The sequence below is a fragment of the Ammospiza nelsoni genome, chromosome 2, assembly GCF_027579445.1.
Source record: "Ammospiza nelsoni isolate bAmmNel1 chromosome 2, bAmmNel1.pri, whole genome shotgun sequence".
Taxonomy (NCBI): Eukaryota; Metazoa; Chordata; class Aves; order Passeriformes; family Passerellidae; genus Ammospiza; species Ammospiza nelsoni.
In genome coordinates, this window is record NC_080634.1 from 19,422,192 (window position 1) to 19,448,271 (window position 26,080).

General features: G+C 38.6%; 1 protein-coding gene across 2 annotated transcripts; it reads right to left on the reverse strand.

Moving 5' to 3' along the window:
* Window positions 1-25,792, reverse strand: CIP2A (cellular inhibitor of PP2A). 2 transcript variants are annotated; one of them, XM_059465825.1, is made up of 20 exons: window positions 25,628-25,792; window positions 24,493-24,640; window positions 22,714-22,826; window positions 20,747-20,841; window positions 20,031-20,127; window positions 18,978-19,100; window positions 18,684-18,826; window positions 17,898-17,973; window positions 16,592-16,819; window positions 15,972-16,131; window positions 15,006-15,147; window positions 14,122-14,221; window positions 13,155-13,273; window positions 10,493-10,685; window positions 8,206-8,280; window positions 8,012-8,122; window positions 7,094-7,290; window positions 3,281-3,363; window positions 2,645-2,784; window positions 1-1,596 (listed from the first exon to the last, which is right to left on the reverse strand). In XM_059465825.1, exons 1-20 carry the CDS (start codon window positions 25,790-25,792, stop codon window positions 1,426-1,428), a joined length of 2,679 nt encoding a protein of 892 aa, XP_059321808.1. In that variant the 3' UTR covers window positions 1-1,425. The 2 variants fall into 2 exon arrangements, with proteins under 2 accessions (XP_059321808.1, XP_059321809.1); XM_059465826.1 differs by lacking the exon at window positions 25,628-25,792 and adding an exon at window positions 21,523-21,632 and having other exon boundaries at window positions 24,493-24,556.
* Window positions 25,793-26,080: the final 288 nt, after the last annotated feature.

Genomic DNA, 26,080 nt, shown 5'->3' on the forward strand with positions numbered 1-26,080 from the left:
TGATGAATTGAAGAGCATCAACTCCAAACCCTTTATTGTGTCATTATTCCCAGTAAGTACACCAAAAGTGAAATAGACAGCACAGAAAACACATAGTACAGAAAAATAAATATACATTTAAGGGTATTTTTAGGCATGAATGAAATAATGTACAAAGCCATACAGAATCACATGTTAAATGGAAAACTTTCTCCAGATAACGTAGAATAAAAGGCAGCTACTTTCAGATAAGAAGTACTGGAGCCCCCTATATTGAGATGTTAAGGTACTCAGAACTAAGACAGCACAAAAGTCTCTGCTTGTAGAACATGCAATTGACAACCTGACGTGACTCAGATAATTAAAAATTGACTCTTGTGGAGCTATTTTTTGTGCTGGTGCCAGCTACTCCCTGCACTAAATAAGAGAGCCTGTGGGGAAAGGGAAAAACAGTCCAATAGTGTGGTGGATAAGGCACATAACATGAATATGAAAACAGCACTGGGAACTTTATTACATAACTATTTTGATTACAGAACTGGTAATATCATGATGCCTAACAGCAAAATCCCTTACACAGGTATTTCTTTGCATGAATGAAGTATAAAAATCTCCAGGATTTTTTTTTTTTTACAGTAAAGAGTAACATATTATCTTTTTAAAATAAAATTTTAAACAGATACCAATTTATTTGGTAGTTCCATTAGCCACTATTCATTACCATTTGGAAAAACACTACCACAAAAGAACACAGAAATGCTGTCAAAATATCTTGATGTGTTTGTGCATTTATTTTCTATGCAACCCAGAGTTCAGCTATACTTGGCTTAGAATAGCATACTGAAACAATATATTTTTCCAGTGGGGAGGAAAAAAATCAATATTGATATACTCTGGATTCTGTCACATAAATGCTAAAGATTAATTTGCCATTTTCTGCAGACACGTATCTTATTGCCATCTTACTCTGGTGAGCAGCTTGATGTCTTCTCCCTCCCATTCCACCATTTGACAAAGTCAAACTGGCATTTATCAATTTAGTTATTAACATGCTTGGCATTCCCTACTAGAATTTGTTTACTCAAGCACTTTCTGGTAGAAAAGGAGGAAAAAAATCCAAACAACAAAAGCTTCCCAACATTCACTTACCCCTTCCCCATGACCAAAACATTTAAAGGGAAAGCACCAATGTCTGCAAATTTACTTTGACACTAAAAGTTTTTAACCCATTACACTGACAGTTACTTTCCAAACTGACTTTGCAAAACTCCAACAAAACCCCTTAATTCAGCAGCTCTGATAACATTTTTTTGTTGCTGACCTTTCTAGGCAATAACTGCATTATGCAAAAAGGCAACCAAACTGCATGTGCTGTGTACAAAGCTGGCAGTCTCCCCTATAATTTAGCTCACTTAAGAGAGTTTGTAAAGCACAGGAAACAGAGCCCTACAAACTGAGGTTCACTGTTTCTACACTTTGCTTGCCATCACTTAGTTTGTGAATTGCTGCAATCACGCTGGCATGTATGTCCAGTTTTTCCTTCTGCAGATTTATGAGCACTTCTTTTTCTGCCAAGCATCCTTCTAACTGGGATTTTTGGACTTCCAGAGAAGATGCCTGCAGAAACAAACAAAATATTATAGCTTCCTCTATTACCAATGGAAAAACACATAATACAGTGAAAGCTGAGTGGCCTGATGGTGAACTTAGGTAAGTATTTAAAAAGCAGTTTTAAAACGACAAGCTTGTTTCAGAAATCTCCCTCAGCTGGTGCTCATGAGTGATTACAGCTACTGCCACACTGCAAAATGTTGGATACCATGGGAAAGCACCAAATCCTTCGTTATCATCGTGCTACCATCTACATTTCATTTCAAGCACCACAACAGTAAATATTTACTGAGAACAAAAGAAATATTTGCTATATACTGGATAACATTGCCTGAAGAGATTAAGCTTTTGCTTCCAGGAAATGAAAACACAGTAAATTTGGTAGTCAGACTGCACACTTTGCATTTGCTGATCAGTTTGCATGTAAAATGAATCTCTGCTTTGTGATTTTAGAGGGAGTCTTACTTGCAGTCAAGTAAGGCTGCACTGAAGCTGGGGGGATTAGTTTTGTGGGTTTTTTTTCTTTTGTTTTTTTCTGTTAACTTTATCTTGTTGACTTGGTACAGCCAAAGTAATCTCTCTTTTGAAAAAAAGACACCCTTTCTTGGAGATAAAAATGGTTTTTTACTAGAATTTCAATGATCAAAAGAACCCCAGGTGCATTTTGGTGCATACATATGTACCTTAATTCAATGTGAGGAAGGGAGGGAGAGCAAGCTGACCTACATTTTCAGTAGTCAAAACTACTGGAGAGGAATTCATTACATTTTGTTATTTAACATTATGCCACAGGCTTGGTGGGTTTTTTTCCCTTCCCAACAACATTATGTACTCACATGCCATGCCACAAAGAGTCTCATTAGAACTTGATCCTGACTTAAAACTCAAGGGGTATGCAATTGAAGTCGAGAGAATTTGTTCTTGTCCACTACTACATCAGCTACTCTAGGGTCTTTAGGTACTTAGCTACCAAAGTACTGATTGACCAACTCTATCAATTAAACAGATACCTAAAACTCCAGTCTCAGGAATGCAGGCACAAGTAATCCCTTACCTTGACACTCAGTTCTTCCCTTGCTTGCTGTGTTTCACTTAGTTCCTTTCTAAGAATATCAATAGTTTGTTCCATATCTGTTTTTTCTTTCTGCTGAGTTTTTATTTTTTCTTCCAAAACGTTTATATTCTGTTGCAAGGCTTAAGAGAATGAACAAATTAGAAGATCAGATATCAAACTTAGAAAACAGATCCTGCATTGGACAGGGAAACAAGGGGCTTTTTTATTAATTTTTTTTTTAGACTCAACACGGCTGCTAATTGAATTGCTGAGTAGTGCCACCTACTGATGGATTTTAGAGGTTGCTTCAAGTCATTTGCAGAGAGTTAAATTAAGCTCTTCTAATTTGCATTTCATACAGAAAATAGTTTTAATGGACATGTTGCAAGAAGATCCTGAAGGGACACAGGATGCAGAGATTCAGTCAAGTCTGGGAAATCAACTTCATGCATCCTTTCTAAAAGATTACAATTTGTATTTGTTTCATTTAACTATTAAATTATGTATCTGTGCCCAACTTTTAAGGTTTACAAGTTGCGCATTAAGATACAGCAGCTCATCTAGAGCCTATAATAACAATATCTAGTTAATTCAGTTATTTCTCTAGCTTCAGTGACCTTTAGGTAGGTGACTTACTTGCTATTGTGCCATCTCTCTCCTGCAGCTGTTGCTGTAATTCATTTCTGCGATGTTCACTTTCTACTAACTGTGCAGCATTCCTAAAAGTGCAGAGAAATAAATTTTAATGATTAAAATGAGATATGCCACCATTTCCCTGTCCTAAGAAACTAAAATGATTTTTGTATTATTTCCTGTTACTGTCAAGAGCTTCATCCATCCTATGAATGTGCATGGTGTGAGCAGAGATAGATCTTATTTCCTTCCTGCCACCATAACCCAGTCACTGGCCTTCTCTGATCATGGTAGGAGCTACTGAAAAGGCTGATACTGAGACTACAAAGGCCAGAAACTGATGCCTTTGATCACAGCCACAAATAATTCAAAATACTGTGGCAGAACTAAAATTGGCATTCAATGCAAGTAAAAATTCCCTGCCATTAGTGATTAAGGATGCTGGGGTTTTAGCTCTTACTATGCTCCTGAAGAGACAATGCAATTAGTAAAACCTGTTTCAGGTATTATCCCTGTATCTACACAGAAAAAATACCATTCTGAACATCTCCTGGATTGTCATACAACACTCAAAAGTGACCATACCATAAGACAGTGACAAAGCTTTTGTACAGGCCTGCCTCAGCTCTCACTAGTTTGGGTAATCCTCCATTTCCACACTCATTTAATCCAGAGGTACTGGCATCTACCAGCAGTACAGCTCTGACAGGAGCACTTGACACTCTCTGAAGCTAATCTACCTTTTCCATTACCAGCCAGACTAATTTCTAAGGCATATTCTACTTGCCACTTGCCTTGCCTAGATGGCATCTGCTGTCACTTTTGTTCACTTGTTTATCCACTTTCTATCTACCAGTTTCTAAGCTGCAGCCTCTAGCAAGAGGGAGGAAAATATACTTCCTGTGTCTCCATTTCTGTGGCAGTTCAAGAGTATCTATATAATAAACTGCTCCTCCAGACTGGCATTAACAAGGGTCAGTTTCATCAGAGTGCCTCCTCAGTTACCCTGAGCTGTATATTGCACCATTCCATGTAAGTAGCCAAATTTGTTCAGGAGCAAACTAATGTATCAGTATGAAAATTTTCCATCTGAATCAGAACTCAAGGCAGTGATCTGGACTGCTCTCATTACTGACAAGCCAAGAGCCTGGAAGGGCGAAGTGAACTTTCCCAACAGCATTTTATTTCTCAGCTGAATACAAGGCCTGCCTATAAAAATATTTTAAATACATCTTCTGAAAATTATGTATTAAATAAAATCTGTCAAGAGCCTATATTCCCTTAGTTACACTGGTGAAAGGTACAGCAGACCTCTATCTTAAGCCATCAAAAATGAAAAATTAACATTACTCTTCAAGAAGACATAGGTAATACTAGTTTTATAGTTGAAAAAGATGTTTTATACCAGAGGCAGAATACCACCCATTGTGACTTCTAGGGTAACTTTCAAATGTGTTCATTTAGTAGGGTTGGTTGTTTTGGTTTTATTTTTTTTTCCAACTTGACAATAAGTATGAGAAAACATACAGACTAAAAGAAAATACAAGGACATTTTTGCATGATAAAAGTAAGAATTCAACAACAACCAAAATAACACCTCCATGCTCTCCCAAGGGCACCTAAGAATTGGGTCATCATCTTTCTCCTCATACTACTGCTGAAGTCTGTCAATATTCCCTCACCAACTACTCCAACCAATTAAGGAGCAAATAAAATAAACCTAAGTCATTACCTACAGATTCTCATCAAAAATAAATGTATAAACCAACCCTGAAGCATCTTTGGCTAACTTTACTTCTCAGATGTTACTTAAAGCACAGTTGAAAAACTGAGACTAAAGTGCTATTTAGTTTTACTGCTCCACTTGCTTTAAAAAGACCGAACGGATCTGCTGCTTGAATGATTCATTTAGTTTCATCATTGCTTCCACTTGTTTATTTAGTGAACTGCATGTAATCTGTAGATCTTTATATTGCCTTTCAGTTGTTTCATACTTACAAATGAAATGTAATTGCTTTTGAAGAAAGCTTTTACTTTAATAGTTTGCCAAATAAAAATATTTGATGTAATCTATGCAATCATCCCACTCAAGTGACAAGCAAGGTGTTTTTTGGAAGGGGGGTGTTCAGCTGAGTGTTTTTTGGTGACAGCCGGCTGTTAGTGTGTTAGATGTTTTGGGTTTGTTCTTTTTAAATCAACATACCTAGAATCATAGAATCATTTAGGTTAGAAAGGACCCTTTAGATCATTACTCCAGCACTGCCAAGTCCACCACTAAACCATGCCCCTAAATGCCCCATCTATATAGCTTTGATACCCCAGGGATGATGACTCAGCCACTTCCCTGGGCGGCCTGTTCCAATGCTTGACTTGGAAGAAGAAAACAGATAAACAAACAAACCAGCCAAGCATCAGAGGATCTCTCACATATCCTGAAGTATTAATGATCAGGAAGCAATCTCCTTCCAGCAGAAAACTTTTAGGAATTGACAAAACTATAAATACCTTCAGAAATTTGCAAAGAGCTAATCTATAACAGTTTGTCTATGTCAGTCATCTTTTAAGGGACCCTATGATCTTCTATAATCTTGTCTTGTGATACTAAAAACTGAACATACTGAAGACAATGCAGTGTGTAATTAATACAGGCTTATGAGGCAGATTTCATGCTCTAAGCAAACATTTTCCTACCTTCCTACTGAAAGGCAAATTCTATCCCCTGGTGTCAGTTAATTGATTGCTTTCAAGAAACAGCATATATGAAGTATGAAGGCTGTTTTACAAAGTAAGTTTTTGCTTTAGAAACACATTGTAAGGATTAGAAAGTTTTGTTCCTAGTGTGGAGAATTTAAACCTGTTAGATCCTAGACAGAGGCTGGTTTATTTCCCATGAATTAGACAATGCATGTTCACAAAGTGTGTGACTACCTACAATTCAAGCAAAAATGGAGGCACTTCCACAATGACCATACTAGACACTTATTCAAAAATCTAGTAATGAAAAAAAGTTTTACAATTGGCAGCAATATGCTTTCAAAATGGTCTAATAATGCTTGCTCCCGTTATTAAACAAGAAACTTGATCTCAGTGTTATCAGTTTCTTTGCCTTGCTGACACCTAGTGTCAGTTCATGAGTTGAGAAGTCAAAGCTCTCTTAAGCCTTTATTCTTCCAAAGCACGTTCTAATTCAAAATATTTTCTATCTTTATGTTCTTTGCATGTCTCACACATTCTTTTTAGCTTAAGATCCCAAAGAAATAATGCTTATAAGTAATTCAGGACACACAATGCGTCTCCTTCCTCCATACCTCAGTTTTACCTAATGTAAGTCAAATTTGGTAGAGATTTGACCTACAACACCAAGTCCTACATTATCCAAACACACTGATATTGGCTGTTTCTCCAGAACTCTTGCAAGAGAGAGAGAGCTTGTAAGATCAAAGAGAGATATGGAGAGCATGGTGTAATGCTAACAGGAACTAAGCATTGTTAGTTATGTGTCTTAGAGAACAATGCTCTCTTTTTATACAAAGCTTGTGCTATTTCCTGAACTGAACCTTCAGCACCTACAATTCAGTTCTCATTCTACTGAAAGCTGAATGTTAATACATTAATAAATTTAGGTATGTAAATGTAACATAAGTTTGAGTTCCTGAAAGACCTTATTGACAAGCACACAGAAGAAAAAATAATGACCTTTCCATTTAAGAACATGACACAGCATGTAATGTTGCTCTTCTAATGTGCCTAGCACAGTAAAGGACATCAGAACTCTTTTCAAATTAAATATTTGTTTAGAGATCCTACATGTCTTACCTCTGAAGGAGATCAAGAGTGGATTTTTTTAGTCTTTCATGTTCTTCAGCAACTGCCTGCAATTTCCTGTTGTGCTGAAAGAGCTGCTCAATATCAGTCTGTGCTCTTTCATATTCTACCTGTTGAGCCTTCAACAAATCGTTAAGCTCTTCATTTTTTCGTTCTGCATCCTTCAGCATTGCAGCAAGAGTTCTTGCCTTTGAGTGGAAAGACATCCCCAAATAAAAAGAAAGAAAAAGTCACATACATTAAAGGGAATTAATTCTGTTTTTCCAGTTGTATTAGGCATGTTTGAGGCCATAGATCTAACACCAAAACGTCACCATCTACATTAAGAGAATAAATTCCCTCACCTAATATTAACTACAAATTAATTGGTTCGCTAAATTCCTTTAGCTGCATTTATAGACAATCTGAGGGAAGAACAAAGTAAAAGCTGTGGATTTAGTAACCACTAGCACAATCTTTAATGTAACCTTTAAAGAATAGAAATTATTCTCATTTTTCAATGTGCAGCCCAAATACAGACCCCACAAAAGCAAGCTTGATTTGAAAGTTCATCTCTGACCAGTGAGTCAAAGGCACAAACAGGAAACAGTTTTTTACATACCAGCAAATTCGATAGAGAATTCTAGTAAGTGGGTTTATTACTTTTTAATATTGATGAATTATTACTAATGGCTAGCAAATTATATCAAGCAGAGTAGGGTGGTTTTGTTGATGTCCTGTAAGGGAAATGACATTAAAGAAAACTGTGCCAAAGAACAGGCCAGAGGAAAACAGGATTTTCATGATGAAATTTAGGACTGCCTTAACTTGCAAGCACAGCTTACAGGTAAGCAGTATAGTTTTCACATGTGATCACAGTTAAACCCAGATAATCATTACTCAGTCCCACCTTGAAGCTCCTTTACTAACCTCAGACTCAGCCTGGGTTCTCTGACACCGGTACTGAGCCATCAGCCTCTCAGCCTGAGCCAGAGCTACTGCCTTTACTTCCAGTAGATCCTGCAGCCTCATTTCTTTAGACTGCATATAAAGAGAACATTTCTCATTAACATTTTCTGAAAGCACCAACTGCAGCATCCCCATGCACATTAGGCTGTACTCACTGCTAATGCCAACAGCTTCTGCTCGTAGACATCCATTATGTCAGATATCCTCACATCAGCCAAGGGCTCCTTCATCTGTGGAAATGTTTTCCAGTCACTGATAGTGGAAATTTCAATTTACTTACACAGGTAATGTGCCACTAAAGAGCTCAGTAGTTTTGTGAACTCCCCCTGCCACTAGACTTTCTGAATTCACATTTTTGTGTCTGAGGCTATCTACTCAAATATATCCACCTCACCCTTGAGGAAAGTTTGTGAGCAATTGAACTGGTTAGGCTTAATAGGACTCATCTGCAGAACACTATCAGTCCAGAACTATAAAAAGGTAAAATCACCATTCTAAAATCATTCCCCTTGGTTCAATCTTTGCTGAAGAATTAGCAGGCCCCTCACAGGACACCTAAAATAATCTGCCCTAAGATTAACAGCACAAAATGCATATGGTTAAAACTCCTTGTTTATACTCTGCTGCTTTCTCAACATACATATTAGGAGAAAAGGCCCAGGAAAGTTTTTCTAGGATACTGGAAAGGATACTATTGAAGACCTAGAAAGCCTACTCTGTTAATCCAGTGACTTACTAGAGGAAATGCACCATAGATGGCACAACAAGAGCTAAGTGTTTATTAAAGTATATGCCTGAGTCAAGTGAAAATGCTACTTAGATTTCAGGGTATTTTCTCTTAGGCAGTGCTGCTATAACACCCGTTCTGAGCAGCTGTTCACAGATGCTGATGCACAACCAAGTGCAAACTATGCCAGCTGTTCATACATTGAACACCTAAGAAAAGCCTGCAGCATCCTGAACCACTATGTATGAATGCTTTTTGCAAATTAACAGGAGACCCTGTGCAGTTCCAGTTCTCAGCTCATTTTTCTGTCCCTAAAGTATGAAACAAGTAGTTTATTTTCCTACTTGCAAACTTAAAATATCTAAAGGAGATAGAAATGACTCCAAGAAAAGCTCTAAGAACGAAATTCCCTTTGTTCTCTCTGAACAGTGATACTATGAAAAGTGTTTTCTCAATTATGTTTTTACAAGCATTTGAGCTTCACACAATACACAGAGCTCAAGTACTGGATATTTTAGAGTGAATGTGTATATTGCTTTTGAATTACTAATTAGAAGGTCTAAGAAAAGAATAACTCAACAATTCCTAAACAACTTTCACCCTAAAAAAAATTGAAGCAGGTTTACAATCTGTCACATTACTGTGAAGCTGCTGCATTAGTGCTGTGTAGGCACCTGTGCTTGCTTTGATTTCCACTAACATGAACACAGCAATGCACCCACAGACTGTCATGCAGTCCTGAAAAGAACGATCAACGGGAGCATCCAGTGGCAGAGCAAAAAGTAAGCCAAGGAAGACTCACCTGACCCTTTTCACTGTTATTCTGGCACCTCTCTGAGATGGTAGCTCTCTGCTAGCTAATGGTACCTCTCTGAGTTTCACTTTTATCAGTTACAACAAAGAGAGAAAAGTTGCAAAGCTAAGGCTGGAGGCAATACCACTCATACAGATATCAAGCTGTTAGCAAGAAACTTTCAATTTCTTTATCCAATTTGCATACTGTTCTTTTAAGCCAAAATAGAATCAATAATCCATCTCCCAGTCTAAAGCAGCTACAAAGCAGCTAACTTGCTTTGAACAGAAAAGGGAAAGAGGAGATAGATTCAGTATCTGCCAGGATGCCCCACAAAGCAGCACATGGCACGTGGTTCCTGGTTGGGTGTTTCATTCACAATGCAAGTTGCTGCAGAGGGAAGTAAAACCTGCCTTCTGAAATAATAACAGCACCTTTCCAAGAAGGCCACAAAAGCTGAGCTGCAAATGCTGGAGTCAGCTACAGCCAACAAAAGGAGAATGTCAGTATGCTTGTTTAGGCACACGAGAGATGCACCACGCTTTTCTAAAGTAGCACAGCATCTCTATAGCAGGCTATTTCTTGGGAAGCAGAGAGAGGAGGTTCCTTGTATGTATCCCTGCAAGTCTGAGCAGTTGGACTGTACTTGGCTCCTGTCTCTGCATCTGACAGCTAAGATGACTGTGGGCACACCCTCTGGAGAGGGCCCTCAGTAAGGAGCCCTACCTTCAGGTGTAGCTCAATATAGCATCTCTGAATTCTGCTCAGGAGCTCAGTAAAAAGAGCCCACTCCAAACAGACAGGAATCTAAACCAAACTTAACTGTTCCACATAGAGTAGTCTGACACTTGGATTTTCATTTCTGTCCCTTCCAGTAAAAAAAGTGTCAAATGTTTCACAAGGGTATGTAAATTCTACTAACCTCTAGTCCAGAATGAAGTTTTTGTATTAATTCCTCAATATTTGAAGCTTTGGAGTCATTACTTGAAGGATAGGATGAAGAACACCTCACTGAAGTAGTGCCGGTCACAGGTGCCTGCATTTGGATTCTCTTTGCTCTGTGCTGCATTTCTTGCTGTCTGTAGGCATTATTTGCTACAATGCTTTCACCCAGCCTGTATAAACATGAGGCTGTTAATGACACAACCTGCTACAAATAGCATTGCAAGGACTGAAGATGAGATGTACAGCCACATTTGCATTACCACACCTCACAAAGATGTGTGTTGGGCATGTGCTCAAACTGGCCAGAGGTACAGGAAAAAGGGGGGAAAAATGTATCATGGCTAACTTTTAAAGACAAATACAGAATCTCATCAGAAAGGGTACAGTGCTCAGCTCTTTTTGAGCAACAGATCATATCTCTTATGCACCTGAGAAACAGGTTATTTCACCTGTTATTATTCAAATTAACTGGGCCACTGTTTGTATCAAAGAACATGGAGAAAGCATTAGTAAGAATTTTTATTTGGCATAAAAATAAGATTAAATCAAGAAAAGGCAGAGTGCAACCAATAAACCTCAGTTTTTCCTTGTCTGCCATCTTATTTTACAATATTATATTGCATACAACACATTTAATTTAGTAACTTTTAACCAAAATTTAAGTATGCAGATAAAAGTGCAATCTGTTTAAATTTGTACAGGGAAGAGAACTCAAAAGCTTAGAAAAAAACCACCTATATTTAGGCGTCTGTATGTAATTTGTGGCTGGTATTTTCAAGGCAGGTACCAATAACATGTTTCAAACAAGAATGATAAATCAAGAGCTGATTCTAGAGGCACCAGTTATAAATTTTTTGCTCTTGATAAATTCCTTAATTACTAAGCTATCCCAGCCACTTCACTGAAGTGCTGTCTCAATTGCTTCCTAAGCGAGCGTAGCTTATTTTTAACTTGCATTTATAGACATGTTATTTGGCTGTTCCATTGTACAATTCCAGACATATTTGATTTTATAGATCCTTCTTCTTTCAGCCAGACTATTCATTACTGGCTACTATAAAAATATTTCTTATATCCACAAACCCATATAATTATGGAATAATTAAGATTGAAAGAGACCCATCTGCACACCACCTAGTTCAACTCTCCAGCTCTTAGCAGGCTGCCCAGGTCTATGCCTTGTAATTTTGACTCTCTCAAAGGATGAAGACTCCAACTTCTTTGGGCAACATTTTTCAGTTTGACCTCACCTTTCAGTAATTTGGTCTCTTTTCTGATATTTAAAGAGATCTAAAAGGTTTTCTTATATTTCAGTTTGTGCCTACATATATCCTGTCAGTGGATACCACTGAGAAGCCTGGCTCTGTCTCTTTTGTTCCTTTCTATCAGCCATTTCAACACACTGGTAAGAAGCCTGCAAGTCTTCCCAAAAGTAAGCAAGCTCAGCTCTTGCAGTCTCACCTTGTGTAATACATGCTCATCCCTCAAACTCCTCGCTAGACTCACTCTAGGGTGTCTGTATCTCTCTTGCACTGGAGAGCCCAGGCCTAGACACAACACTACAGGTGTGGCCTCACCACAGCAGAGCAGAGGGGAATGCCCTCCTCTGCCCTGTCATCAGGACTCTTCAAGTGCACTTCAGGGCGCTACTGATCATCTTTGCTATTCTTGAAGACAGAAGTTACATTTGTTTTCTTCTAGTCTTAGGAACCTGTCCCAGTCACCATGAATTTTCCAAGGCATTCTGGAGTGGCCTTGGAATGACAACATTCCCTAAGCACTCAAGGGCACATCCTGTCAGGTCTTCTGGACTTCTGTATGCTCAGTTAGTTTAGATGTCCAATAAGCTGACCCTGTGCTGCCCAGAGTATGTCTTGCTTCCTCTAGGCTTTCCCATTGCTCTCAGGGACATTGCTGTGCCTTTGGGAATCCTTATCAGTGAAGACCAAACAAGGCATTCAGTATGTCAACTTTTTCCATGTCCTTTGTCAACAGGCCCCCTGTTTCACTCAGCAGAAAGGCATACATTTTCATGCCTGGCTTTTGCTGCTGATGTAATGGTTTTTCTTGCTACCTTGATATCTGTCAGGTTTGACGCCAGGTTGTGATACAATTTGAAATATTTTTTGTGTACTTTATTACATCTCTGGAAATAAGAACTTCACCAGATTTTCTCAATAATTTTTCCATTGTTTAAACCACCTTATTAAAATACTACCTGAACTGCCATCTGCCTGTGTCTTAGCCTAATCTGTTCTTTCATGGAAGATACTGCAAAAGGGTGAGTAAAGCTTTAGGAACTGAAGAATGACACATCTGACAGAGTTCATTAGAGAGAAATCAGACAGTCAGATGAACCCTAAGTTCCAAGCACAGATTTCAGAGATATGAGCACAGGGACAGGAGTCAATTGCTCCTCTCCTCTGCTCTCTGACATCAAATGAACACCATGAGCATTGTGATGGCTTCCTCTGGCCTCTGCAGGATCACTGTGGTCTCATAAGTGCACATAAAGCAAAAACAAGACAATTTTTCTAAAGTTTCTGTGTCTGATAAGCTGAAAATAGTACTCCAAAAAGCATGAATATCACTAAACTCAAAAATGTCAAATGTAACCAGAGTATCACAAAAATGCTTACGCTAGGGCAGGAAAATCCGGTAAGGGTGCAACCTCAAACAGTATTTTAAGCCCCACTTGGACCCGCTCTCCATGGTCTGATGTTAAAGCAAATGTCAAAGGTGTAATCAAGCGCTGATCCTAAAAATAAATTTGTTTGGTCAAAACAAGACACAGCAGACAACAACAAAAAACCCCACAAAACACAAACTACCAAAGCATCACAAGGCCCATGAACACAGAAATGCTTTATTCAAAACTTAAGTTACCTTCTTGAAGGTTGCCCTTCTAAGTTTCTGAGCCTGAAGTCCACAAAAGACATGTGATTTTAAAAGTAGTCTATACTTCTGAGTACTTGAAATCACATTTTACATTAAAGGCAACTCAACAGGTAAAGAGGCTATTTAATTCCTGCAAGTTTTCAAGTGCTTGACACTCAACATAAAAGGTCACTAGCAGAAGTTATAAGGATTAATTGTGGACTGTAAAACTCATGTTACCCATTAAATTATACAATTCCTATTCCAGAAGCAAGAAGTGTTTGACTCTCTGGACTGCTTTTCCATCTTTAAAGTAATAAATTAAGGTATCATCTGACCAGAAACTCTTTTGGCCATGCAAAGCTCCAAATTAGATGTACATATTTAATAGTAACCAAACCCAAAAGTGATTGTATCGCTGTGGTAATTGTTTTCTAGTTTGCTACCTTTAAACTGCAGTCATAATGCAGTCTCAAAAGGAGCAAGCAGCTAAAATATGATTTCATATGCATTACCAAAACAAATGATGAGAGTAAAAGTAAACTACTTTAGAAGTTATTTTAGAAGAATAGTGACACAACCTTTAGGAATTGTGCATAAGGGACTGTACTTTCCTAGAAGCTTTACCACTTCAGAGACAACCATGCAAAACATTTATAACTAAAACTACTGTAGTGCAGTGACACTTTATTTCACAGATACATTTCATAAAACATTTTAAAATCATACCTGTAACATTTTGTAGAAGCTGACCCTCATATCAGGTACATCCTGCTGCAATCTGCTCATAAGATCAAGTGTTTTCAAAATAATATCAGTAGCAAGTTTGCTTTTAAACATCCAAGTAGAAAAGCAAATTGGGTGGAAAAAAAAAAGGTGAGATATGTCAATCAGCACTGACAAATCCAGTCAGTTTAAAAAAACCCTAATAAATACCTTCACAAAGAAAATAAATATATCTAGCAAGGCAATGATGCTAGAACCAAAGAGATCATACTGAGTTCCCTGGATGTGTGCCTGAGCTTCTCCAGCATGTCAAGGACAGCAACAGTGAAGACCAAACACACCAATTCCAGTTGAAAGTGAGGAGGGTTTAATTATAGGTCCAATTATATTTCACTGGGTTTTGGCCAGTGAAACTGGCTATAAGTTATAGCTATAGCTAAGCTATAAGTTATAGCTAATTTATAGCTATATTCACTTTTAGCTATAACAACATTGAGCTGAAAGAAATGTGCATTTAATTTTCAGTGCAACAATTGAAAATTGTTGCCCCCCATAGCCAATTTTGGAACTCTGATCGCATAAAATCAAAATGAGAAATCACATGCCATGAGCAGTTCTAGTAAGCTTTCACTTGGATCAGCCTGAACTACTGCATGGGGTTTAAGGTCATCATTCCACATAAGTGGATCTCCAGCTTATGCCAAAAACATTATCTGAATAAACTGACCAGCAAGATTACTTTTTAGTCCACAAAATACCAAGTTTAATTTAATACCAATATTGATTTAAATGGTACTTTCAACTACTACATTCTTTCCATTGCAACAATATCACAACTCTCACTCTAGTCATGTCTAATTAGATTTTAGATAAATATGTGTGCTCACCACATTTTAGAGTCCACCAATTTTGTCCCAAAGCCAGTATCAATCCCACAATAAGGAAACTGGTGTTCTATCAGACATGTGCATTGGCTGGCAGTCAGCACCTTCGAGACATGCATTTTCAGTGTGTCATCTCTGCAGAGCAGTAGGCAGAGTTAAGAATAAATTCAATACACCTATGCCTAGGTATTGGCACCAAAAGGCAATATTTTATAATAAGGCTAGGGCAAAAAAGCTAGGGCATCAAAGCACAAAAGCCTCTAAAAATGCTTGTATTACCCAACAACATAAAGCAATTAATTCATGCCTATTTTTTCAGTTAATACATACACTTATTGGAAACAGAGAGTGAAGGCAAACCTTAATAACATAAAGAAGCATAGTCAACAAAAGGCAGGGACCAGTCCCTAATACAAGACTCAGTTACCTAGAAGTGAGCCAGCAGAGACTTCTCCACAGAACTCAGCTTAAATGCAGGACTACACCCTGCAGTCATGTCCCCCTTACTAAACTTACTGTGGACACTGAGGACTCAGTGAGGAGTGTAAAACTGTATAATTCCATGTTATTTTTTGTAGTTTCTCTTATCTAAGTTTGTATCATATTTGGCTGGGAGTTGCACTTGTCTTAGATAGGCAACAATACTATATGGATCAAGAAGATGGCTGCCCAAATTTCCCCACAATTTCAATGGAAAACACTCATATTTGTTTTTGATCTGCAAATGGCTTCTGTTCTGTTGAACAGCCACAACATTTTATCCTGCACCACTGTATTACAAAATAATTTCACAGCAATTAGAAAGCTACTTTAGATCTTGCAAGATGACACTCCTAAGTAAAATTAGGGCAGATATTGTCATTATAAGCTATTAAAGTGACCCAAGGTGAACATGGCTTTTAATATCTTAGAGCACATCATGGTGGAGGAATAATAAATCAGTTGCCAAGAAGCACATTAAAAGGATATTTGTGAGGACATTAATAGCCTTGACCATTCTTTCACATTTTTTCTTCACTAATAGCTCATCCACAATCTGTTCTGGCATCTGAAGATGATCAAGAAGAACAGGTAGCAAAAGATCCATAAAGTGTTCAGCTGATTTACCATTCTTATTGTTGGTAACATCCTGTAGTAAAGACATTTTATGTCAATATTGAAAAGTACAACACAAGGAAGCCAAGCTTACTCTAGCCCTTCCTGCACCAGTCTGTTCCTGCTTTCCCAGCCTCTTGCTATTTCAGGTGTAAGATGGCTGACCAGTACCATACTGGGGAGGAAGTTTACAGGGAAACATTTCTGTAAGTCCTAGAAAGGAACTCTGATAGTGTTCTACCTACCTCATGACTTCATAAACTGCCTTGCCTTCCACTTACAACACAGGCATATTTCTAAAATACTGCGTGTCTTTAAAAGAACAGTTGTTTTATGAAGTATGTTTCTTCCAACATAACTATTATACAATGAACTTTATTACAGGTATTTTTGTATGTGCTATTTTTCAAGTCAAACTATAACAGTTGCTTAAAAATAATTTAAAAATAAGAGCTACTAAGAAGCACTTTAAACTCAGTTATCAGTCTCGGTACCTCAAAAATCTCTTTGAGTAGTTGCAATGCTAGCCCTGAACAGTCTTCAGAGACTTCCAATGGTTGGTTTGACAAGTGCACCAATGCAACAGATGGTTCAAAACTCTTTGAGCTAGTCCCAAGTCTGGTGTTTGCAGAGACTGGCAAGCCAGCTGGTTCCAGTATCGCCTGCCGCAGGGTGTGACGCAGTTCTAGCACAGAGCAGAAGGCAAGCAGCAGCTCTAAGATCTGTGTGAAGTGAAGAAGAGTTCAAATACTTTTAAATCAAAAACTTATACAGAAACTGCAGCTCCCATAACACAAGTCTAAAGAGATACACAAGTTCTATGCAACTTCTTTTAGCACTTGAGTTTTTTGAGGAATAATTTCCTTTCTTTAAAGCCAAGTCAGCAGCAGAAACAGTTCACTGGACTGGTGAAGGCTTGTGACAGTATTCAGTGTATTGCATTCTTTTCTTCTGACATGACTGCTGGCTAGTGATACAGTAAAGTACAAACATGTACACACTCAGCATGAACAAAGCCATCAAAGAGAAAAACATTCTGAGACAGGAATGGATGCACATCCATTCTCTGAGCATGCACAAAGAGAAAACCACCCTGGAAAGTCCCATGTCAACATGCCTCTCTAAACTAAATAAACAGCAGCAAAACCACACAGAGAGAAATAGTAGCGTCTATTATTAACTAGGATGTGTAACACATTCATAGAAAAAAGCTCCAGATTTGTTTCACAGATATGTTTAGCCCCAACATTTTCACATTTCATATTTTAGCCTTTAGTGACAGATAGCCAATGTTTCATTTACATAAGGTGGTAGTGACACAAAGCTGAATGTAACAGTCCACTGCTTAAACAGAAGTGGCATCTGTTTGTTCAGCTAAGGCAAGAACACTTATTCCTACACATTTGGGATTAGCATCAGGGTTCCCTGATCACCAGCTGAAGTCTGAATAGTATTAATTCAAAGTTTAGAGAGCAAAGTGGGATATACTGCATTCCTGGTAGATGCCAAAATTTCTAATAGCCAAAGCACAAAAGGTGTTTATGTTGGCTTTTTGCCTCTACATCTGTTGCCTGAAAGCAGACACACAATCTGGCAAAACCCCAATATTACAAATTCAACCTGAGAGCCTTTTGAATAACTAGAAAATATAAACCTGGTGAATTCTCTAGGTCATTTAAGAGTCCTGAAGACAGTGTATTTCATGACCAACCCTTGTACACAAGGAACCTATTTATAATAACAGAAGAGAAACTAGTTTAGGAATGTAGCCTCAGCCTTTAACAGAAAAAGTATAAATACCTTAGATGATGAATCAGGATCCCTTCCATGAAGAAGATCTAATACTTGACCAAGGCAAGAGGTGAAGTGCTTGTACCTATAGCATGCATAGAGAGGAAAAAAATTATAAAACCAAAATTTCAGCACATTTAGACATTTACACCAAGTGATGAATGCAAGTGCCCTGTTCTCCTTCTTATCCCCAAACACTTCAAGTACGGTGATGGTTTTGATAATATAATTTCTATTTAAATTTTTGATAATTTAACAGCACAAGCATTAAAATATTTAAAGTTATTTATCACTAAGAATGAAAGCAAATTCCTTAAAATAAGCTATGATTTTTCAGCTATGTTTACTGCTTGATTTAGATTAATAATCAGCACCTAAATTCTGCTAGTGGAAAATTTGCAAAACTACTAGTCAAGCCCTCCACAGAACCATCTTCCCAAAAAAATTATTACTTCTTGTAACTTCAACTATATAACACTGTAAAAGACAGGATAGCTACTCATCCTGTTGTCTGACTACCAACACTGTCCAGATAAAACATTACAGAACAGAGTATTCAATGTTCCTTCAGCGACAATGAAAAAAACAGGTTTTAAGTCACAATTCTGTATCAAACTAGTAACCCAGCAACTCTTTACATTCAGATATAGCAGTTATAATTGTAATCAACTAGCAACATTCAAAAAGCATCTTGGGATTTTTTTCCCCCCTAGTGTTTGGTTTAGAATTCAAATAGCATACAGCAAAGAAACAAGTAGAGCTTAGGAAAAATACTTTCAGGAAATGGAGCCATACCTGGTAAGATAATCTGCAACTTTGGGGTTCTTCATAAGATCCATGAGTAAATCAACAGAATATTTTCTTGTTAGAGTATCTCCATTTACAACAATATTGAATATTAACTGAAATGTCTGATGGATATTTCGAGCGTGAAAGAGCTGGAAAGAAGGAGACAGTTATGTATAGGCACATACTTTGCTGGGGGTCTTGCTCATTAAAACTAGCTGGAATTAAGATTTTATTTGGGCAGTGTGACAATTGGTTTTATCTACAACTTAAGAATAGAAACAACTTCAAAGACACACTTACTTTTTCTCCTACTTCTTCATTTAGGGTAAGGCTTGATAACACCGAAAGCGCAAACACAACCATAGTCAAACTGCTGTGGGCCAAGAAACTTATTAAGGTACGATAGAAACTCTTCACATTATTCTACAGCCAAAAGGAAAAACAAAGATATTACAAACCCATCAAATTTACAGGTTTGACATATTTATACATAAGCCATATAAATAATGAATAATACAAAAAAATGTCAGTATGGTAACAGTTCTCTGGGAAAGCTATTTCATTGTTCTGCTGGCATTGATGTTAATGTTCTCCTTTCAACCTGTACAAGGAAAAATGAGAAAAAACACCCCAAAACAACAGAGAACCAACAAAGGAAGAAATTCCATCATTATTTTAAGGAAAGATGAGAAAGCAATTTTGCTAAAGCCCATAAGAGAAAATAATCACTGAAAATTGACTCCTATCCCTTCTCTGATTAATGATCCGACCTGATAATAGTTTCTCCCTTTTTTTAGCCCCGTCTCTTCCAAGGTAAACAGAACATTTGCTTTTATGTAGATTAATTTCTCTTTCTGAACTAAAAAATAAAATGTTTGCACTGATATATGAACAGAGAGGAACCAAGCAGTTCAGATATGTATATGTATTTGAGGGTTCAAGGACCCTGACATGAAGATCAGTGCTATTTTATTGATTTATCTTTTGAAGAGCAAATCTCCTTTTTGCTTATCAAAACTCCACCTATAATCTTTATGTTTTAGTGACATTTAGTTTTTCTATGGAAGAATGATCACATTTTCAATTCACTTTTCAGCTGCAGAGAACAGTTGCAAAAACCAAACACATAATACAAGCCAGGGCAACTATGCAGCAATGTACCAAAGGAAAGAGGATACCCAACTTCCTGTTCTGCTGGTTATTTCCTCCAGCATGGGAGAAACAACTGCCCTTCGGCAGAATAAGCAGAAAGTGTTAAAGTGCTGAAAGTGTTAAAGTACTAAGATACCTAGTAGAGTCAATTAACTCTTACCCTTAAGCTGGAGAATCATGACACAAAAGCAAAGCTCTTACCGAAGATTTTATCTGACTTTGAACAGACAAGTTGTGACGACAGAGGTTTGCCAGGAGTCCCAAACACGGTATTGTTAACTCATCTTCAGTGGATTGACTTAAAAGAAAAGCCGAAAAGATGTTTTCATTGAAACATCCTGAATTTAATTACAAGAAATTGTAGGGTGGGAGCTGGGAGAGCTGGATGGTTGGGGGACTTATATTTTGTTTTGTGTCTTGGCAAGAGCTTGTTTTTTAATGAGACACCATTTCACCATGCAAAGAAAAATTCAAACTGTAATCCATGCAGTGTGGACAGCTTTTAACTGAGTAGATCTGAAAAAAAACCCAAAGTATCAGAGATCACTGCTATCAGAGGTTGTTTATTACATATACTTATAAGTTTCATAGGATTTCTTACAAGAGCACTTGAATCAAATTTTTATTAATCTAACAGGTCTGCTCCTAGTGACAAGCATGAATTTCCTCCTGGCTTTTCTCTTTATTAGCTCCCTGCTCCCACAGGTGTGAAGGTGGGCTGAGGCCAATTAATATTCCATCACTCAAAGTCCCACAATCACTAGATTTGACAATCTGCAACAAGTACATGGTTTTCAAAGGAAAGTGATAACTTCAGAGCCCAGCTCACTCTGGAGACCAGGTTCTAATAGTCTTCAGAAAGTTCAGAAACTTAGCTTGCTGTTTCCCATTAGAAAAAACACTGAGTACACACTTACACATGATGCATTAGAAACAAAATTAATCCATCGATGTTGGCACTGGCACAAAAGATGGGAACGTTGTAGGTTAGTCTCTGCAGCAACTGAATACCCTGAGGAAACAGAAAGCTGTTCACATGCTTGTCCTACACCATCTCAGGAGAAATGTTACAAAAGATGAAACTGAAAGGACAAATATCAAACCAACACAATTAATTTTCAGACTCCAACATTAACATAACAATTACATAAGATGCTGCAAGCACAGTGTAATGTCCTAACATACTGATGTGCTTAGTAAAACCCCAAAAATATTATTAAGATTTTATCTTGACAGAGGAGTTACCTTTTCAGCCCATTTGATGCCTTAAGTTTTAGCTTTCATATTTTTCAGATTCAGTATTGCATTAGTATGTAACTCTGAGCCTTATACTAAATGTTAGTAAGTTCTCTTCTCAGGGTAGATAGACAAAACAATCCTTTTCCAGCTTGGGAACCAAGGACAACTGTTACCAGCTTCAGGCCCAAACAGTGAACTGAAGAGAGCAAACATGGAGGATGGGACTTCATAACCTGAAGCTGTAATTGCACAATTAACCCCAATGTGTAAACAGACCAAAACTTATAAAAGTGTGAAACCTTGTGACCATTTTGGGTCCATCTTGGTAGTCCTGACCAGGCTCTTGTACTGCCCAAGGTGTATCCTTTAAAGGCCTTTTAATAAATAACTTCTTTATTTTTTAGCTCTGTCAGCCTCTTAAGGCATCACATTCAATTCTCCACCTTTGCCTTACCAGCAAGTTCTCCATTCTGTCAGTGATAACCAGGCTTTGTCCTATTGAAAGGTCTAGAAGTCTCATCAAAATCCAAAAAAGCACTTTGCAAGCTCTTGTAGAAAGGATGCCTACAGGAAAACAGGTTTGTTCTAAAGACTGCCAGCTGATCTAAGGGTAGCAAAGTCCTTCTACAGCACTCTTCTGGCACATAACTGAAGTCAATACACTCAAACATGACAAAAATCACACCAGAGGTTAGCAGTTGAAACAAAACCTCAATATTAAGATATCTAAGAGCTTCAAGGTCTTAAGATTGGATCTATCTGGTGACTGCAAAATCTCTCCTATTGACTGGTGAGTCACTTGGATCCCTAGATCTTGTGGTACTCCCAGTGCTTTGAGAAATACACAAAACACAGGAATAGAGATCTTTACTGGATGCCTGACTTATTTTCCACACAACAAGAGCCACAGGACTACCAGTAAATTAATTTTCTGTTTTTCAGAAAGAGACAAGTGACAACAGGCAAACAGCAAGTACTTGTTGAAAGCTGAGAGGAAAACCTGTGCATATTTGAAAAAAAATAAATCAAACTTTAAGGACAGGTTAAAATTAGTGAGTTCAAACTGACAGTCAGACATTCACTTAAGCTTTGATTAGTACAGTGCCTGGCATTCACTGGCAGATAGCACTGACCAGAGAAAAGGAGGCCACATATGCTCTGCCAACCTCTCATAAAAACAAGCAGCCACAACTTTCCTTTCACTCCTTCACAGTTACCTGTCAAAGTACTGATTAGACAAAATGATCTCCAGGCTTGTTATGAAATGGCTTATGTCAGGAGAAACAGCCAAATACCTCAACTGGAAATCAATCTTCTGAGCTCTCAAGCAATGACTTCTTGAAATAATTTTTAAAAAGCAGCATTTTTTTTGGTTGGTTGTTATTTTTGCTTTGTGGGATTTCTTAGGGGCTCTTTGATTAGAGCAGGTGAGAAGCCCAGTAAGAGTAAAGAGAGTACAAAGAACTCTATAAATTGTAAAATTCCTGTCACACCCACCTCATACAGCAAATAAAGTACATAGCTAAGATCAACTTTCCCTTGACACATTATTTCCAACAGAGCTTTTGAAGGGTTATTATATGCATAAAGTATAATGTTCATTATGCAACAGTAGCCAAACATGATGAAGCAGTAGTTCCTTTACCTGTACTAAGACTGGGTCACTCAGATTAGTAGAACTTCGATGAACCACTCCTGCCAGCACGCTGGTCAGATTGTAGGTGTCCTGGAGAGCTTCTCTAGTCTCTGTGTCTGAAGCTGGAATTTGGAAATTATTAGCAAAAGAAACTGTCCTATTAGCTACCAGCTGAAGCAGAAGCCAATGTTTTTGAGCAGTTCTTCACCCATGTTTTAAAGGCAATTACAAACAAATGACAGCTCCCATGCTCTTGCCTCTCTACCTCACCTTTGGACATAGAGTTAATTATAACACTAATCCATTTCCTTAAGATGGTTGGACACTGAAAGAATAGTCTACTTCCTACCTACCAAGTTTCATTTCTGAGATCTTGAAACCTGCACTTCAAAGGCTTAGATCTTAATGAGCTCAGTTTCTTGCCTCATGCTATGGTAGAAAGGTAGACTCAAACTGATAACCTGATAGGGTTATCTAGCATTAGTTAAATAAATAAATAGAAGCCAGTTCTGCTTAGGCAATCCTCAAAGAGTTGTAGCAAAACAAGTAGAGCATTTGGAAGAGGACTTAATTCTTAAAATTTTCCAGAACCCTATAACAAATATAATTTCACAGTAATTGTTCCAAAAGGATAAAAGGAAGCTCAGAGAGGCTTAAACTCCATGAATCAGAGAAGATAAACAAGGGAGCGTCATAAAGGACTCAGATCTTGAATAACTACTCATATATGATGAGAAACTAAGCAATGATGGGATAATTTTTCCCTGTATATGTAGGTTGTGCTCTGAGCACAGAGGTCCCTGGATAATGAAGTCCCATTTCCATGAAATAGAGGGGAAAAAAAAAAAACCAAAATAAAAAAGGCATTTCAATACACAAGCAAAAGGCAGTAGAACCTCTTTGCTGTTGGGAAGCTTGATGCACATAGGCCAGGCTATTGGAGAGCCCACACTGGCAGCAAACACTCCAGTGGGAGTGGTAACCTGAGGTGATGACAGTTGAGGATTGTTGCAGACAGGTAAAAGATGTTATAAAAGAAAGGTCTTATAAAATATGGCTTAGGCCCTGCTACTCTAGCTAAAGCTAGCAGTAGCTTTTAAGTTCCCATGTGAAGAAATCCTAAGAATGAGAATTTGTTTGCATTACAACCTATTCTTAGAGAGAAAAACAAGTGGCACCTGCATAAACAATAGATTTGTCCCATGAGAATCCACCAAAGATATATGTAAACACCTGTAGATGGAGAGAGTCTTAACACCTACACACACAAGCACTTTCTAACCAATGAATTAAGGAGCAAGAAAACTACCAGCCAACCAGAGTTGAGCCCAAGGTCTGTGAAAACTGTGTAAAAATACTTATGAGAATAAATAATTGGCTTCTTCTGCATGAGGAAAGTGAGTGCCAACTGATTGTTATTACAACAGAGGATGTGACACCACTTCTTCCTATCCTTGCACACCCTAGCCACATTTCTCACTTGATTAAAAAAGTAGTCGTTTCCAGCTCCAAAAATAAAGGACAAGAGAATAATTTCTCACTCTACCCACTGGATAAATTCTCAGCATGATCATTGTCATTCAGAGGGATGACTTCAAATCATCTCACTGCAAAACTTCTTAATAGGTAGCTTAGCCAAGCACTCTACTACAATGAAAAATACTTCATCTTTCACACCTCATGCTTCTTCCAAGACATTAATCACCCACAACACAGACAGATAAGACAGCATCTGTCTTATCTTCCCTTGTCCAGACAAAAGATAAAAAGTTCAGATGCAGACCTTACCTAGCTGTGATAGCAAAGTAACCACAGACAAGACCAGAGAAGGGTTTATATTAGTGTCCTCCAGGAGCTCAACAAGGCAACTGAGACATTCACTTGGTAGAATCTGGTTTGAAGCAAAAAAACGGGTAAGCTTCAGTCCAGAGATAACCTGGAGATGAAAGGAGAAAAACCTTACTTACTCAACTGCAACAATGTAATTGACACAAAAGACGTTGCACAGCATTTTGTCCTACTTGACAAACTAAGAATGTAAGTGTCATTGTATTGGGACATTGATGTTCACGTGTGCTGGGGGGAAAAAAGAGGCAGAAATGGAAAGAAAATGGTTTTCCTTCCTTTATGCTTAGAAAGTACCAAGTTTATTTATTTTGAAAGAATAACCACGTCGCAATCAGCCTGCCTTCCAAAGGCTGGACAGGGAGCCAAAGGTGGCACTCCGCAGGGAGGATCTGCAGGGGCACTCAGGGCTGGCTTGGGAGGACTCGTGGCTGGAATGAAAAAATGGAACCTGAGCTAGCGGAACCCTTCATAAGAAGAGGCCAAAAATTATATACCTGTACACCAATACAGTCAGACACGATTTATATTTTGCATATGGGAGACACATAATGTTGCTTTTGTATATTCCCTCTGTATCTCCTTACAAGGGATACAGGGAAGAAAGCAAAGCGAGATACTAACTCTCACATAAACAATTAAAGCAATTAAAATAAAATAAATAGCAATTAAAATAAATCTGTACTTGAAAAAGTAACTTGGAGATTAATTCAAAGGCCACCACATAAGTTGTACACAAAGCTGTACCTGAAGATCAGGGAAATGAACTAGTCCACTTCCTTAGTAAAAACACGTCTAAATACGTAGCACGGAACTGGAAAATTCCAGATGCAAGACCAATTCGTCATTCACACGCTATTTTTTAAGCTGTGGAACGATTCATGCGGGCTACAATTTAAGGGATAAATAAAAAATTAAGTCCCCTGTAACCCACACTATCTGCTTGCCCTGGGTGCATATAGACTCACAATACACCTCTGTAAACACACAAACACACCATAAAACGTTATAACAACAGATACCACAGCACCCCCCACGCCCCGCTCCCTCCGCGCCCCGGCACGGGCGCCGCTCCCACCTCCAGGCTGCGCTGCAGGAGCGCGGCATTGTGCGCTGTCCTGGCGGCGCGGTACTCCGTGGCTGCGAGGAGCAGAGCCTTCATGCAGCTCGGGGGGTCCATGGCGGCCCGGCCCCTCAGACTCCCCACCCGGCCCTCACTCGCATTTCCCGCCGCCGCCGCCATCGTGACGCAGCGACCACTGAGCGCGAGCGGCCGCCGCGCGGCAGCACGGGAGACGTCGCCGCCGCCGCCATCTTGGTTAAGGGAGGCAGGGGCGGGCAGCAGCCACGGCTCGGGGCAGGTGGCGAGAGCCGGGGGAGGAGCCGCGGCATCCGGGGAATGCGGGCGCTTGGACCGGTGATAGCGGCTTTCGGGCTCACGTGCCGTCGGGGCGATCCAGAGGGATGCTTTTCCTAAGCGGAGCTCTGCGTGGTCGGGGGGAGCTGAGTCTTCCAGCCGCCCAGCCTCTGG

Coding starts and splice junctions, on each gene's coding strand:
- CIP2A (XM_059465825.1), bottom strand. CDS start 25,792: ATGGCGGCGGCGGCGGGAAATGCGAGTGAGGGCCGGGTGGGGAGTCTG. Junction 16,820..17,897: donor ATCCTGATTCATCATCTAAG/GTATTTATACTT, acceptor CACTTCACACAG/ATCTTAGAGCTGCTGCTTGC. Junction 13,274..14,121: donor GCTTCTACAAAATGTTACAG/GTATGATTTTAA, acceptor ATTTATTTTTAG/GATCAGCGCTTGATTACACC.